Below are 17,152 nucleotides of genomic sequence, written 5' to 3'. Positions count from 1 at the left end.
CTTCAAAAAAATCACAGCATGATTTCGAAAAGAAGCAATTTGGATTTCGAAAAGCACCACGCGATTTTGAAAAAAATAGTACAACACAATTTTGAAAAAAAATCACAGCACGATTTTGAAAAAAAGCACAACACAATTTTGTGAAAATGTGATTTGGATTTCAAAAGCACAACGCGATTTGAAAAAATTAGCTCAACACGATTTTGAAAAAATATGCACAATGGGATTTTGAAAAAAAAGCACAACGCAATTGTGGAAAAATGCACAACATGGTTTTGATAAAAACAGCACAACGCAATTTCAAAAAAAATCATAGCACAATTTTGAAAAAAACAGCACAATTTTGAAAAAAAACAGCACGATTTTTAAAAAACACAACACAATTTTGAAAAAAAAGCACAACGCAATTTTAAAAAAAAACAACGCGATTCCAAATTTACTATGCTATTCTGAAAGCTTCAAAGCGCAACGCGATAATCTCAAAAGCATAATACGACTCCAAAAGCACTACAGTTCTGAATGAACCTCTTGGGAGCACTGCAAAATCACAAATAACTGGTGGGATTTGATTCAGAAAGGGTAACCACCTGCTTTCGTTGTCTAGGTACTGCATTTCAGGGCTGTTGGACACGAAACGTAAACGTATCGTTTCGTTTCGGTTGAGCTCTTTGAACCAAACTGTTTCGTTATACCGTTTCGTTTCGTTCCATAAAAGTGGTATAATTTCATTTCGTGCCATTTCGTGTCGTTTCGTTTCGTTTCCTTTCAGCCAAAAAAGTGAGAAAAGCAGACATTTTCATTAATAAATGAGGAAGAGAACCCCTCTAGAGGCTCTAAATGGATTAAATTTGAGTGAATTTGACAAAATTTGGTCAAAATTTACAAAAAAACTTGCAATGAAAAATCGAAAATTGAAGAAACAGAAATGATTCGTTTCGTTATAACGTTTCGTTTCATTTTTTTGATTCGTTTCGTTTCGTGTCTCGTTTAGTGTCCAGAGGGAAAATTTTCCGTTTTGTTTCGTGTCTTTCGTTTCGTTTTGTTTTGTATTAATAGCCCTTGCTGCATTTGTGTAAATGAAACACCTGCAGAAGTTCTAAAAACCTTTCTCAAAATTGAACAATGGAGAAAATTTTATAACCCCTGTGGTGTTACATTTAGTTATAAGCGAGACAGATAAGCGAATACAATGGATCATTGAAAATTGATAGGCGGCAAATCACTTTGATTTACAACTTTTAGAAAATGACCAAATTTGAAATTTTTGTAAAAGGTTTCGATGGCCTATTGTGTTTGCCGATCGGCATCTTTTATAAATATAACACCACAGGGGCCATAAAGATTTTACAACCCCTGTGGTGTTACATAAATTTTGAAATTTAATTGACGTCAGCTTCGCTTTTGATAAAATCTTTTCTATTGTTCAATTTTGAAAAATAAATTCGAAAATTGAACAATAGAAAAGATTTTAACCCCTGTGGTGTTACATAAATTTTGAAATTTAACTGACGTCGGCTTCGCTTTTGATATGGCCCTTTTCCTCTTTTTTATTGTTTTTTAGTACAAATTTTTGTAATTAATTGCAATTACTCAATAAGCTACTTGAGTAATTACATTTATAATTACGACATTCCCTGCCACAAGTTAAGCCACACCTACATTATGTAGGTACGAAAGATTCAAAAAAATCAGCCCATTTCTCCAAGAGAACATTCGAGCTAAAGAATTTTTCAACTTTCAGAATGAAAGTAATAAAATGTGAAAAAACTTGAGCTAAATCGATGGATCAAACTTCATTTTTGGTTCGAGGATAGCAATCTAAAAAAAAATACTTTTTTATTGTTAAAAAATTCTTCTTTGATTAATTTCTTACCACCTGTATGAAAATTATATTTGTATATTCTTGCTGGTGGGTTCTTTTGAACGTGTCGATGGGTCACTATCAACATTCGTTCCTTTCTGTGGACCCATAGTGAAAAAATTTCTCATTTCATTCATACATATTACTATAAGGTCGTGTCCAACGTCGTTAAATAACATCTATTTACCTCTATTACGTAGGCCTATATTATTCGCTTGGGAAAAACTTTATCAACTCTGCAAATAGGTAATTATTCAGAGACTACCGAAACAACTTTTCGTAGATACACCTTACCTTTACCTCGTATACCTATCCTATAGGTATAGAGGTACCTACTTGTCCAAATTTTCATCTGGTTAGTTATGGATTCATTAATCCACTAGGTACTATACGATTACCTATTGAAGATTTGATGGGTAATTTCGCAGAGATTCTCGACGTCGTCGTGTAGGGCTATTTTAGGGTTCTTTTCTTCACTTCTTCGATTGTTGGACAGAGTTTTGATGGGGATGGGGGCGGGGCATCTTCAAATATACTAGAAGTGAGACTTCTTTTGGTCAAGTTACATTATGGTGTTATGTAGATTGGTGAAAATGGGTAAAACACGCACTGATTTATTTTCCTATTACATTATCTTACTACCTACATATTGATTATCACTACTCTACGTACTTATTTTTTACTCGTAATATTTTTTTATAATCCGTACAGAAATTGATTACGATTTTGACGATTGCGTGTTTTATTATGTTTAGGTATTACTATACTTTTATCATTAACTGTTTTTCTAAATATGGTTGCTGAAACAATGCCTGCTACCTCTGAAGCTGTTCCTCTATTAGGTAATCTTATCCTCTTTTTTTTTTTCTATTCTTTGCTCTTAATAATAAATTATCGATGTAGGTTTTTTTTCAATTTCAAAACCAAAAAAAAATATGCATAAATTTAAAAAAAAGAAATATTACGAACAAAAAAACACGCAAAAAAATACGCGGATGCGAAAATATGAAAAATTATTCAGCTTGGAATCAGATGGGCACGCATTACACTTCTTATATACCTATACTCTTATACATACGTATCTATAACCAGAAAAAAAAACACGTTTTGTAGTTAATTAATCTGTTTATACTCGTACAAAGTATACATTTATTTAGCCATTTTCTATACGTATTTTTTGTGCAGATTTTTTATTTTTTTTTAAATCACTCGATGATGATGATTTTTTGCTTGTTTGTTTTATGGTTTTTTTTTTGGTTTGGTTTCGTTTTTGATTTTTTTTTCCTTTTTTACTTATGAGTTTATTCGGAGTTTTTTTTTTTTTTTTTGATTTTTTTGAACAGTTTTACACCTTATATGTAGTTGACAAACTGCAGTATTTTTTTTTCTACGGGTACTATTTTTACACACGATTTCATTTTCTATATCTTTCCTGTATTTTTTATATTTTTTGTTTCCTCATTCTATCTCACACACACACACAACTTTATAATACGTAGCCTAATTAATTAATACGCTATTTCTGTGACGATGAAAACGATTATTTACCTCGTATTAATGGTAATAAATAAGCTTGAGAATAATTTTTCAACACACTGTGATTCTGTAAGTAGATACGAATAATAGTCGGGGGGCCACTTAAGGATAAATTGCACCCCTCCCCCGGTCGATCCTCCGGGACAACTTTTTTCTTAAATGGGGAGTCTTAAGGAATATTTCTAGCCCTTGTACTCAAAAAAAAAGTGGCCCTACTTACAAAATGGCGGCCATTTTGATTGACAGGTCAGTCGAAGTCGCAGATTTTGCGTTCCAACATAGGACTTGCACAAAAATTTTCAAACTGTACAACGGTAGATTGATAGATGAAGCAAAAATTTATCACCTGTCAAAATTTCAAGTGCCAACGTGCATTTTTCGATTTTTGGTGAATTTTTGAAAATCAAATTTAGGCCAAAAATGAGGGGGAAAAATCAAAATTTTACCAAATTGACCAAGAAAGCTGAAATTTGGGATACACCCTATTTTCGACATGCCAAATCGATTGGGAACTGTTTCAAACCGTTTTGAGCAGTTCTGGGGCCTCCAGCAGATTTTTGAAACTTGAAATCTCCCAAAATTACACCAAAATGGCGATGGAAAGCTGAAATTTATTCTGCAAACTGATTTCAATACGCTACGAAGTCAACTGCAGCGGGATTTCAAGTCGTTTTGGAGCCTCCAGCAACTTTTTGAAAATCACTGGAGACTGGAGCCTCCAGTAGATTTTTGAAACTTGACTCAATACGCTACGAAGTCAACAGCTGGTGGATTTCAAGTCGTTTTGGAGCTTCCAGCGACTTTTTGAAAATTACTGGAGCCTCCAGTAGATTTTTGAAACTTGAAATCTCCCAAAATTACACCAAAATGGCGATGGAAAGCTGAAATTTATTCTGCAAACTGATTTCAATACGCTACGAAGTCAACTGCAGGGGGATTTCAAGTCGTTTTGGAGCCTCCAGCAACTTTTTGAAAATCACTGGAGACTGGAGCCTCCAGTAGATTTTTGAAACTTGACTCAATACGCTACGAAGTCAACAGCAGGTGGATTTCAAGTCGTTTTGGAGCCTCCAGCGACTTTTTGAAAATTACTGGAGTCTCCAGTAGATTTTTGAAACTTGAAATCTCCCAAAATTTCATTGAAATGGCGTTGGAAAGCTGAAATTCATTCTGCAAACTGATTTCAATACGCTACGAAGTCAACAGCAGGTGGATTTCAAGTCGTTTTGGAGCCTCTGGCGCCTTTTTGAAAATTCTTGGAGCCTCCATCACATTTTTGAAACTTTAAATTTTCACAAAATTTCATCAAACGGAGATGGAAAGCGAAAATTTACTATACACTCCAATTTTAACACCCTCTGAAGACGACTTCAGGTGGGTTCACATCATTTTAGGGCCTCCAGCGACTTTTTGAAAATTACTGGAGCCTCCAATAGATTTCTGAAACTTGAAATTCCCGCAACATTTTACTAAATGGAGTTGGCAAGCTGAAATTTACTTCGAAAACTAATTTCAATGCGATATGAAATCGACTACATGGTAGTTTCAAAAGGTTTTAAATGGTTTTGAAGCTTCCAGCTACTTTTTGGAAATTTCAATTTTCCAAAAAACACCATACGATCTCTCAAAAAGTGGCTGGAGGCTCCAAAACGACTTGAAATCCACCAGCAGACGACTTCGTAGCGTATTGAAGTTGGTTTGCAGAATGAATTTTGACTTTCCATCTCTGTTTGATGAAATTTTTAGGAAATTTAAAGTTTCAAAAATCTACTGGAGGCTCCAGGAATTTTCAAAAAGGCGCCGGAGGCTCCGAAACGACTTGAAATCCACCTGCAGTTGACTTCGTAGCGTATTGAAATTAGTTTGCAGAATAAATTTCAGCTTTCCAACGCCATTCTGGTGAAATTTTGTGGGAATTTCGAGTTTCAAAAATCTGCTGGAGGCTCCAGAACTGCTCAAAACGGTTTGAAACAGTTCCCAATCGATTTTGCATGTCGAAAATAGGGTGTATCCCAAATTTCAGCTTTCTTGGTCAATTTGGCAAAATTTTGATTTTTTTCCCCTCATTTTTGGCCTAAATTTGATTTTCAAAAATTCACCAAAAATCGAAAAATTCACTTTAGCACTTGAAATTTTGACAGGTGATAAATGTTTGCTTGATCTATCGATTTACCTTTGTACAGTTTGAAAAGTTTTGTGCAAGTCCTATGTTGGAACGCAAAATCTGCGACTTCAGCTGACCTGTCAATCAAAATGGCCGCCATTTTGTAAGTAGGGCCACATTTTTTTTTGAGTACAGGGGCTAGAAATGTTCCTTAGGACTCCCCCTTTAAGAAAAAAGTTGTCCCGGAGGATCGACGGGGGGTGCAATTTATCCTTAAGTGGGCTCCCCGACTATACGTAAAATTATAGCGAGCGAAGTATGAGGAGCGCTGAGCAGGCGAGCACGTGTACGAAATTCGGTCATTTCTATACACCTAGCAGAAGAAGAAGAAGCTGAAAAAAGTGAAATGATTTACGCCTTACGCCTTTCTCGAACCACGAAATCCTTTTTCATTGCGTAGCCTACTCGTATTTTCCTCATCATCTCGCATCGATTATAATCTTTATTGTATTATTTTTTTTCCATGACACGCAGACATAACAGTTTTACTTTCGTTAACATTTTTCCTTAATATGGTGGCTTCGACTATGCCTCCGGTATCGGAAAGGCCGCTTATAGGTAAATAGCACTAGATTTTTACTTAAAACACTGTTGTTAAATCGTTACTTGGAATGCAGAGGTAATAATAACCAACAAGTAATCGTGCCCGGTACTCGACTTACTAGTACCGTGTAAAGGCACATTGCCTCGATAAAATTATATAATTACACATCACTTAAATAAGGCGATAATTTCTCTAATTAAATAATTAACACGTTTATTATAAAGATTTTAAATAATACACGTAATAAAGAAAAAAAAATACCTAAAAATAAAAGCAGTACCGATCGTACTGTTGCCTTTGTGTTTTCCTTCTTCTTCATCATCGTCGTCGTTGTCATATTACCCTATAAATGTGTATAAACGAATTTCCTAATTAATTAGAGGTAATTGTATTATCTTCGTGTAGAGCTATAGCTACACACTTGAAAGTTTCAACGAGTTGAATGGGAAAAAAGCGAGGCGAAAAAAAAAAGAGCTGGAGAGAAAACTGTCGAGACTCGAGAGAGAGTGAATGAGATAAGAATGAAGGAGCGTTTCGAAAACGTATAGAAATGACACGAAGATGGTTTTAATTTTCACTCTTGCGAGTATTTCGGGCGTTGAAATTACATTTTACGACTGGTTTTTTCTTTTTCTTTTTGTTTTTGGTGCTTTTTCAAACGCTAGTCATTTTTTCGTAATTGAAAAATTTATTCTAATCGTTACGATCTATAACGTTTAAATCACCTCTAGTAAATCCAGATTAATGGCTTACGATAAAGTGGAGAAAAAAATTCGAGTCGTATCCAAATTTTGAAAATTTCGAGCATAAAAATGTTTCTTTTGAAGTGATTTTTCATCCTACGGTGGCTTTTTCGCAGTGTTTTTTTATTATTTACGTCCGGTAACTTTTTTGAACCATCGCCGAATTAGTCTAAGTAGTAGTTCGCTATAGAGGAATGCTGTTTGTGCAGTTTTTTTTCTTTCCTTCAGTCGTGAGTTATGATTTACTGCTTGACTTTATTTCTTCTTTCTTATCTTTTTTGTCTTTTACGCTTGCGATATGCATCGAGCTCGAGTTGTTTTTTTTTCTCAAGCTCAACTTGGGATTTGATGGTCGTAGGTGTTTTTTTTCCTTTACTTACACTGGTCGATACGACGACGAGTAAAATGTTTAAAAATAATAAAAATCACCGAATTGTGTTTTTTTTTTCGTTAAGAAAAAGTGTGTGCGTGTGTTGTTACCCTTTGTTCATCCTTCTCTAGATTTTAGATATGTACTGCCGGTGTTTAGCCTACTATTTCTCTATACTGTACGTATTTTTTCTATTTATTATAGAGGAAAAAACAATCGTATAACTTCGTATAATGCACTTGTTGAGTATATACGTATGAGACGAGTGCTGGATATTTATTTATTTTTTCCAGATCATTTCGTGAGATAAGTATTTACTTATGTTTTTAATATGTATTTTTTTTCTCTTCGAGGGGTACATATTTTATATTGATTTGGTCTGAGTACCTACATTTTAAATAGGTAGGGATCGATTATACATACTTACCTATGTAGAGAAACAAACGAAGATTACTTACGTATGGTAGGATTTTGTCTTCGCATCAAAATTGCATGCTCTTACACCATACCTATTACAGTACATGTATGGTTCATGGTGGTATTTAAAGTTTATGTACCTTGTCACCCCACACAGAGGATTACCTTTGCTGCATTGAATACCGAATTTAATAGAAACGAGAATTTTTAAATAATTAACCATATCGATTAAATCCTGCTGCTTTAAACCGTGTTTAAATGTGTTACCTACGTAATAATGTTTAAATTTCGCAACGATGTGCTATAAACTTATGTAAGTTTTCGAACGATAAGTGAGTATAAAGAAATTACGAGTACGCCGAGTTATTAATGCTCGATCGAATATATGAAACGCTGATTGAGTCGACGTTTTATTGCGAAAAAGAGATATTAATAACTTCGCGTCACGTAGATATGCGCGTTCGTTATAGGTATAATTATGAAGACGTAGCAGGTGTAGGTAAATCAGGAAAAATCTGAAATTGAGTTTTGTTCAAGTTGCATATATAGCAGTTCGTAAATTAATTTGGGAAACTGATTCGTCAATGGTGATAAGTACAATTTTGTGTGGTAGAGAACCAGTTTGCCTATTTTCATGCCTATGTCAATAAAATGAGTTACGGTTTATTGCGCATGCGCACTTCAGCTCAGGACCATGGAAACTGGTTGGTTAGATGATGTGGGCTGTGGTCAATGGACAATTGGACACCCTTTCCGCCTCGCTCATTTAGTATTTCAGGTATTTCAAGATTATCCGATTGAACATCGAATAACCAAACCCCATATCCATAATAATCTACATTTTGTATTCATTTACAATTTTCAATCACATAAATTATCGAACATGTTTGAAATCACGAAGTGAAAAATCAATTTCAACTTCAAAAATAAGAAAAACGTGTTCGAAAAGGAAAATAATTTTCAATTTTAAAAATTAACTACCGGATTGAAAATTGATCATGATCTAAAATCGATTTTATAGGACCCAAAAAAGATTCGTTAGCGATTTTTGATCTCATACGATCGAACGTGTTCAAAAAGGGAAATTAATTTCACTGCTTCAATTATCAACTTCTGGATGAAAAATCGATTAATCGAATAACTGATATCGATTAAATTGTATTTTTTGATCAGATTATGATGGAACATGTTTAAAATGAAGAATCTTGATCATAAATCGATTAATCGAATGCTTGAAATCGATTGATCGAGTAAATCGAAATTTTAAACAAATTATGGTGGGACATGTTCAAAATGGAAAATCATAACAATTTTAGCTTCCAAAATAAACATCTGGATCAAAAATCGATTAATCGAATGCTTGAAATCGATTAATCGAGTAAATCGAAATTTTAAACAAATTATGGTGGGACATGTTCAAAATGAAAAATCATAACAATTTTAGCTTCCAAAATAAACATATGGATCAAAAATCGATTAATCGAATACTCAAAATCGATTAATCGAATATTCAAAATCGATTAATCAACTACCTAAAATCGATGAACGCATGTATCTAAAATCGATTAATCGAATGCTCAAAATCGATTAATCGAATACTCAAAATCGAATAATCGAATGCCTGAAATCGATTAATCGAATGCTTGAAATCGATAAATCGAGTAAATTGAAATTTTAAACAAATTATGGTGGGACGTTCAAAATGAAAAATCATAACAATTTTAGCTTCCAAAATAGGGTTAAAAAATACTTTTTTTTTCTTGGCTATATGGTCTAAAATGGTAACACTATTTTCTAAACAGGACTTTCTTATCACGAAATTCGCATTTTCAAATTCGATGCTATATTTCCACTAATTTCACATTAAATAGAACTAAATTTACGTGAAGTGAGTTGTTTTGCATTCTTGCTATCATGTAAATGTTGTGGCGAATCAAAATAACTCTTTTACACAACTTTAAATTCATTTAATCGTGCAATTTGAAAATGTGAATTTCGTGATAAGGAGGTCCTGTTTAGAAAATAGTGTTACCACTTTTACGATGTAGTGTTACCATTTTAGACCATATAGCCAAGAAAAAAAAAGTACTTTTTAACCCTATAAACATCTGGATCAAAAATCGATTAATCGAATACTCAAAATCGATTAATCGAATACTCTAAATTGATTAATCGAATACCTAAAATCGATGAACATCTGGATCAAAAATCGATTTATCGAATAGGTACCTGATATCGATTAATCGAATTGATTTCAAAAAATCGAATAAATCGCATTTTTCGATCAGATTACGATGGAGCATGTTTGAAATGAAAAATCAACTTCAGCTTCTGAGATGAACGTCCTAATCATAAATTGATTAATCGAATTCGAAAAATCGATTAATCGAATTCGAAAAATCGAATAATCGAATACCTAAAATCGATTAATTGAGTAAATCAAAATTATAAACAAAGTATGATGGGACATGTTTAAAATGAAAAATCAATTTTAGCTTCTAAAATAAACGTCTGGATCAAAAATCGATTAATCGAATACCTGATATCGATTAATCGAATCGATTTCTAATAATTGAATAAGTCGCAATTTTTGATCAGATTACGATGGAACATGTTTGAAATGAAAAATCAACTTCAGCTTCTAAAATGAACGTCTTGATCATAAATTGATTAATCGAATTCAAAAAATCAAAATTATGATGGAACATGTTTAAAATGAAAAATCAATTTCAGCTCCTAAAATAAACTTCCGTACCAAAAATCGATCAATCGAATCCTCAAATCGATTAATCGATTTCGAAAAATCAGACGCATTGCAATTTTTAATCAGATTACCTACTTATGATGGAACATAATATATGAATTAAGTAACAATTACAGCTTCTAAAATGAACATGTGGGTCAAAAGCCAAAATTAATCGAATCGCTAAAATCGATTCGTTTTAGATTTTTGATCTCGTTAGATTGAGCATGTTTGAAATGAAAAATCAATTTCAACATTTTCAAAAATATACCTAAACTTTCGGTTTAAAAAATGAGTACCCAATCGAACCTCAGAAAAATCCATTTAGTTGCGACTTTCAATCTCATTATCATCGAATTTGAGCTTGAAAATGATTTTCAATCTCGTATGATCGAACATGTTTGTAATTTGGTTCAAGAATTGATCATGATGATCCAAATTCGATTATTCGAACCCCAAACATCGATTCACACGCGATTTCCCTGTTTCAGCGTGAAAAAGAGACGTACTGATCAAAAGTCGATTATGAACAAAAATCTAGCTCCCATCAATTTTCCTCAAAAAGTGATAAGTAAGTTTGAGATCGATTGTTATATTTTTGATTTCGATCACGTGTGATCGATTTTGTCGAATTTGTCTTTGTTTCTGAATAAAAAAAAACACCGTTGCTTTTTTTTGTCAAAAACTGATATTTTTGATGGATTTTAAATTTTTAAACAAAAAAAATTTAAAAACGAAAACAAAAATTGAAAAATCTGAATGCAAAAACGAAAATGAAACCTGAAAACCAAATTAAACAAAAACAAAAATAAAATGGAGAACCGACCAGAAACTATTGTTATTCAACTTCATCTTTTAGTTTTTGTACGAATGTACATGTTCCATGAAATGTTTATTTGTGCAATATAATTTATGAAATTCTGTTTTTTAGCTGCACCTGCTACAGTTCAGTTTAATTTATCTGTACTTACTTATTTAGTTTTTAATTAATTATTTCAAGTAGGTATTCTATCTTAGACTTCTAATTAACAGAAAAAAATAGGTTATTGATTAAACAATAGGTATTAGATATTTAAATTATTGATCATTACTTTAAAACTGAGTCAACTCTAATTTGATTATATTTATTGAAATAATGTTTTCAATGGTTCGACTCGATTTGGCGCTCATGGCCAAATTTAATTATTATATTACATCAAGTTATCTGTTTCAGGGGTTACTATACTGTTATCATTAACAGTGTTTCATAATTTGGTGGCAGAAACATTGCCTCAAGTATCTGATGCAATGCCTGTATTAGGTGCGATTCTTATAATTTGACAACCCGTATTTTTTTTTCTTTTTTTTCATAAAGGTCACAAAACCTTACATATACCTATTACCTACTCTTCATTATTACTCGTAAATACTCTACTTACACTCTTACATCTTTCTATCTGTTGACTTTTCTTTCTCATTCGTTTTCATTCTTTTTTCAATCTGTCTTTTTTAAATTCATCATTGAATCGTACTTACTATTAGTACATCATTACTCATCTCTCATGTTTCTCATTGTTTTTCTTTTCTTTTCTTTTCTTTTCATTTCTGAGTGACTGCTACACAGTACACTTTACTTACACATCCGAGTGTATATAAAATGATGCAATTTCCTTGTAAATCAATTGTGCTGGTGACTTGATGAATGATAAAGCTAATAGATTATATTAATTTGAATGCATTTATGCTGTAAATGCTGCTACACTTTATGAAGTACATGGAGGGTTTTTGTTGCACCGTACCTACCTTTACCTAGTACGTTGATTTTGTACATCTAATGGAGTATTTTCCGTTAGCAAATAGTGTTTGAAATACCTATAGAGTATAAAATTGACTTCACCACGACAGCATTATAATTTATAATGTCATTCTAGGTTCGTTATATAGGTTAAAATAGTTGTCTATACTTTAGAATCTAAAAAAAAAAATCCTGCAAAATACAAATGAAATAATTGAGTCATTAAAATCGATATCCTGAAGTACCTATGTTGCTTTTACCTACACCTCCACTAGAGTGACCCTTATAACTACCTGGCAAAAAAAAATTTGCGATTTCTTCTGCTCTCAACCCTCAAAGTGGTGACCTCTGGTGAGAAAATAATTTCCCATTTTTTATTTTTTCCATTTTCGAAAAACTCGGGCTGCGGTGTGCCTATCAATTTTCAAAAATTAAAAAAATCCAACTTTGAAGAAAAATGTTGAACATTTAAAAATTTTAAGTTCCAACACCTCTAAAAAGTCTCTTTTGAGTAAAATGAACTCTCATGACGATATTAGCTCCCCTCCCTAGAAAACCAAGTTGGCCCCCTAGAAGAGCTGAAAGGGTACCCCCCGATAAGATAGGCAAAATGCCCTTAACCTCAGATTTCGATGAAACTCACAGGGTATTTTTAGTACCCCCAAAAAATAATTTTGGGCCCATAGCCCGCTCCCCACCCCACCCCCCTCAGCCAGGGGGGTCAAAAAACGCGTTTTTCAGGGGAAAAATTCTGTATCAGCGCGTAATTAAGATAAATTGATTCTGTAAACGAATACAGTTAGAGGATACATGGGCGTACCTCCCTGAATTTTTTCAGAATTTTTCATCACACGGGGAGAGAAGGGGGGACAAAAGAAAACTTTAAATCGACATTACTCCGAAACGAAAAAACATACCAAAACGATTTTTTCGTCAAATATGTATCTTTAGGTCTACTTTCTATAGAAGTCATCACCCGGCCATTTGGAGTGGTGGGTCAAGCTCAAAAGCTCAAAAAACTCTCAAAAAACCACGTTTTTTGCGTTTTTCTCCAAAAATATGGACAAATGGCGGAAATCTAAGAGAACCAAGTTGTTCAGCGTGAAATTTTACCTCAGAATTGTGTAATTGAAAATTCATTTACACCGCATGATCGTAAAACTACATGCGCAGAAGTATTTGTGCTTACATCAAGATAGCTGAAAGGGTATTCCTGGGTAAAATAGGTGAAATGTCCCTGTCCTCGGATTTCTGAAATTTTGATGAAACATAGTTGGATACCATTAAAAAAAAATGTCGGAGGCAAAAAATCCCCCCCCCCACCTCCCCTTGCTCATAATAGCGAAAAAAGGGCCTTTTTCGGGGAGAAAAAATCCATGCTTCAACGAGTTTTGACAAAAAAATCTGTATTCACTCAAAATATATGGAGGAGACAGTATAATAAAAGTACCTACATAGGTATTTGAGATTCTGCGCCAATCCATGCTATTGCCATCAACATCCAAGGCCACTTTTGGGGTTCTACTGAGAAAATTGAAAAGTAAATCTTTTTTTTTTTTTGGAGAGGGGGTATTAGTAGTTGGTGTTTTGAAAATATTTTCTTCGCAAAAGTTTCGCTATAATGACGAAAAAATATTGAAAGATAATATATTTCTGAAACTGAAGAAATATTTTGGAACGCAGTGATGACAATATTTTAGGTTTCAAAAAATTGATAAAGATTGGCAAAAATTCCTAAATTTTTGTTGATTTTTCAAAATTGACAAAAACAATTTAAAATAATAGCATAGAATAGACGCAGAATCTAAGATATATTCATTTAGGACTGGGTCGATCGTCATTTTTCTCAAAACAAATTGGGTACAGGGGCTACAGTGAAAAAACCGTGTTTTTTTTCGAAAATATGTACTCCCACTTTAAGGGCACATGTTTTCCCTTTAGGGGCACTGGGCACTTCTGGAGCCAGAATTTTTCTGTACAACTTTCAACTCAAAATGACAGTTTTTGCTAAAATTGGTAAAAATCCAGTTTTTTTTCTTTTTTTGGTGATTTACCCAATCTACTACATAGTACGTAGGTAGGTAATACCTATGTTTTCAACGTACTTGGTAACTCACATAAAAATTTAATCATCGACACCAAAAAGAAACCTTTCTGATAGTTTTGAGTTAGATACCATGTACTTGAAAAGTAGGCTACTTGTAATTCAAGAAAACCTTGATTAAGAAGTTGCATGGCGTAAATAGCGCTATAATGAAGCATTTTTCACAAAAACTCTAATTTTTGGGAACCCCTCTCCCCAATGTGGTCGTTGGGAGGGTCCAACTGCAAATCAAACTTCATATTCATGTTCAGCGAGTTCGGTTCATATGATAATGATACCCATATTGTCTGTCTACTTTCGCCCTAAAATTTGGAGAGGGGGTGCCTATGGCCAAAAAATTGGAGTTTAAGGGTATACTCTGCGGAGAGCATTCTAATTTGACAACCGGTCGAAATATGAAACCGATTTGTTCGTTATTTTCATCATTCGTTCGTAAGACTGCATGTAATCGATTGAACGAATTTAGTCGTGCTTATGTCCCGCGACCCGCTCCCATCTAAACTTCAGACGGGGATTTCTCCGTGAATTTTCAAAATTCTTCCAATTTTTTTTCACCAATACTGATTCATCTATGAAATCGAGGGTATGTAGCCATATTTTCTAATTTTGCTTTTACAACAGGGATGTGAGCGTCTAAAGTACCTCCATCCAATTCCCTATTATAGCCATCAAATGTCCTGAATCAAAAATATCTCGACATACCCTCGCTTTTGAAAGCAAACCCTAGAAAAATCCGTTCTATAGTTTTGGCACAATCCCCGCCCAAAGTTGACCATTTTTCATCAAAAAATTAGAATAGCCTTAAAGAAGTTAGTTGGTTTTCTTATTGTTTTTGGAGGCCAGCATCCAAAATTATGGATCGCTTTTTTTGGTGGTGCTGTGACAAAAAAACACAATTTTGAGTGTTTTTTGAGTTTTTGAAGATGGCCTACCTGGAGGGAAAATTTGAAAAAAAATACCAATCATAGTGCTCATGCAGATACATTTTTGAAAAAAAAATTTCATGTACTTAAATTAGGTTCGGAGATACGGCGGTTTCAAATTTTCTTTTGTCAATATATCTCCCCTGGGGGCCCACAATTTTTGAAGAAAATTCAAGTTGCTAGAATCATATCTCCTTCAAGTATTTTGAGTGAATACAGATTTTTTTGTCAAAACTCGTTGAAGCATGGATTTTTTCTCCCCGAAAAAGGCCCTTTTTTCGCTATTATGAGCAAGGGGAGGTGGGGGGGGGATTTTTTGCCTCCGACATTTTTTTTTAATGGTATCCAACTATGTTTCATCAAAATTTCAGAAATCCGAGGACAGGGACATTTCACCTATTTTACCCAGGAATACCCTTTCAGCTATCTTGATGTAAGCACAAATACTTCTGCGCATGTAGTTTTACGATCATGCGGTGTAAATGAATTTTCAATTACACAATTCTGAGGTAAAATTTCACGCTGAACAACTTGGTTCTCTTAGATTTCCGCCATTTGTCCATATTTTTGGAGAAAAACGCAAAAAACGTGGTTTTTTGAGAGTTTTTTGAGCTTTTGAGCTTGACCCACCACTCCAAATGGCCGGGTGATGACTTCTATAGAAAGTAGACCTAAAGATACATATTTGACGAAAAAATCGTTTTGGTATGTTTTTTCGTTTCGGAGTAATGTCGATTTAAAGTTTTCTTTTGTCCCCCCTTCTCTCCCCGTGTGATGAAAAATTCTGAAAAAATTCAGGGAGGTACGCCCATGTATCCTCTAACTGTATTCGTTTACAGAATCAATTTATCTTAATTACGCGCTGATACAGAATTTTTCCCCTGAAAAACGCGTTTTTTGACCCCCCTGGCTGAGGGGGGTGGGGTGGGGAGCGGGCTATGGGCCCAAAATTATTTTTTGGGGGTACTAAACATACCCTGTGAGTTTCATCGAAATCTGAGGTTAAGGGCATTTTGCCTATCTTATCGGGGGGTACCCTTTGTATTTTATATGTACTTACATTAAAAAATCTAATATTGCTCATTTTGTGTATTTGGGTAACTGCTTGAATTTATTGTTCATTTTTGATAAATTATAGTTGTGATGTGTGATTCCCCCCCCCCCCCGGATTACTCCTTATTACGAGATGCGGATCCTGAAGTTAATTTGATAATTATGCCAATTTCATGTAAATGATGAAATACAAATTTCTTATGAAAAAAATGGTGAAATTTGATGAACCATATCTAAAATGAATCTAATTTTTTTTATGATAAGGCCGGGAAATTGATGAAGCAAATTTGGGTGAAAATGATGAAAAGGGTTTTTTAATACAAATAAATAATTGGACTTTTCAGAGATAATAGAACTTGAAATTTTCCAGCAAATTTGTGTTTTTTTTCAAATGTTTAAAAATTGAAGGGCCCTCCGCAGCTTGAGTTTTTCGATTGTTGGACTCAATACAGTGCCTTGCGGTACACCTTGGCTGATTCCTCAAAGCGAAGAGCTTTCATCATTGATTTGAACATAAAATTTTCTATTTTGAAGGAAGGAAGAAATGATTTTACGTAGAAAGGTGGGTGTTGCGATTGCAACTAATTTGTGAATTAAACTGCAATGCCATACAGAGTCAAAGGCCTTTTTGATGTCTATAAAAACTGCAGTTGTGAATTGCTTCTTTTTGTAGCTGTTGTTAATAAGTTGTACCATTTTATGCAACTGATAAACTGTGCTCATTTTATTACGAAAACCATACTGAAAAGATGGCAAAATCTGTTCCTTTTTCAAAAAGTCCAAAAGACGTTTACAAATGATTTTTTTCAAGGATTTTGGATAGAGAAGAGAGAAGACTGATAGGTCTATAATCATTAGGAGATGAAGAAGGCGATTCTTTTTTGGATAGCACAATTACTTTTGCAATTTTCCAGGCGTTA

General features: G+C 33.7%; 1 protein-coding gene across 2 annotated transcripts in view; it reads left to right on the top strand.

Moving 5' to 3' along the window:
• LOC135839633 (neuronal acetylcholine receptor subunit alpha-7-like) overlaps positions 1 to 17,152 on the top strand; it is a 307,481-nt gene that overhangs the window by 272,794 nt on the left and 17,535 nt on the right. Inside the window, exon 8 of one of the 2 annotated variants that reach the window (XM_065355745.1) lies at positions 2,617 to 2,703. The exons of the other annotated variant lie outside the window; for it this stretch is intronic. Coding sequence (XP_065211817.1) covers positions 2,617 to 2,703 — 87 coding nt within the window. The remainder of the gene's footprint in view (positions 1 to 2,616; positions 2,704 to 17,152) is intronic. 2 annotated transcript variants of the gene reach the window in all.

This window comes from Planococcus citri, chromosome 3, assembly GCF_950023065.1.
Source record: "Planococcus citri chromosome 3, ihPlaCitr1.1, whole genome shotgun sequence".
Lineage (NCBI taxonomy): Eukaryota > Metazoa > Arthropoda > Insecta > Hemiptera > Pseudococcidae > Planococcus > Planococcus citri.
Note: the sequence above shows the minus strand (reverse complement) of the source record. Positions and strands in the feature narration are given on the sequence as shown.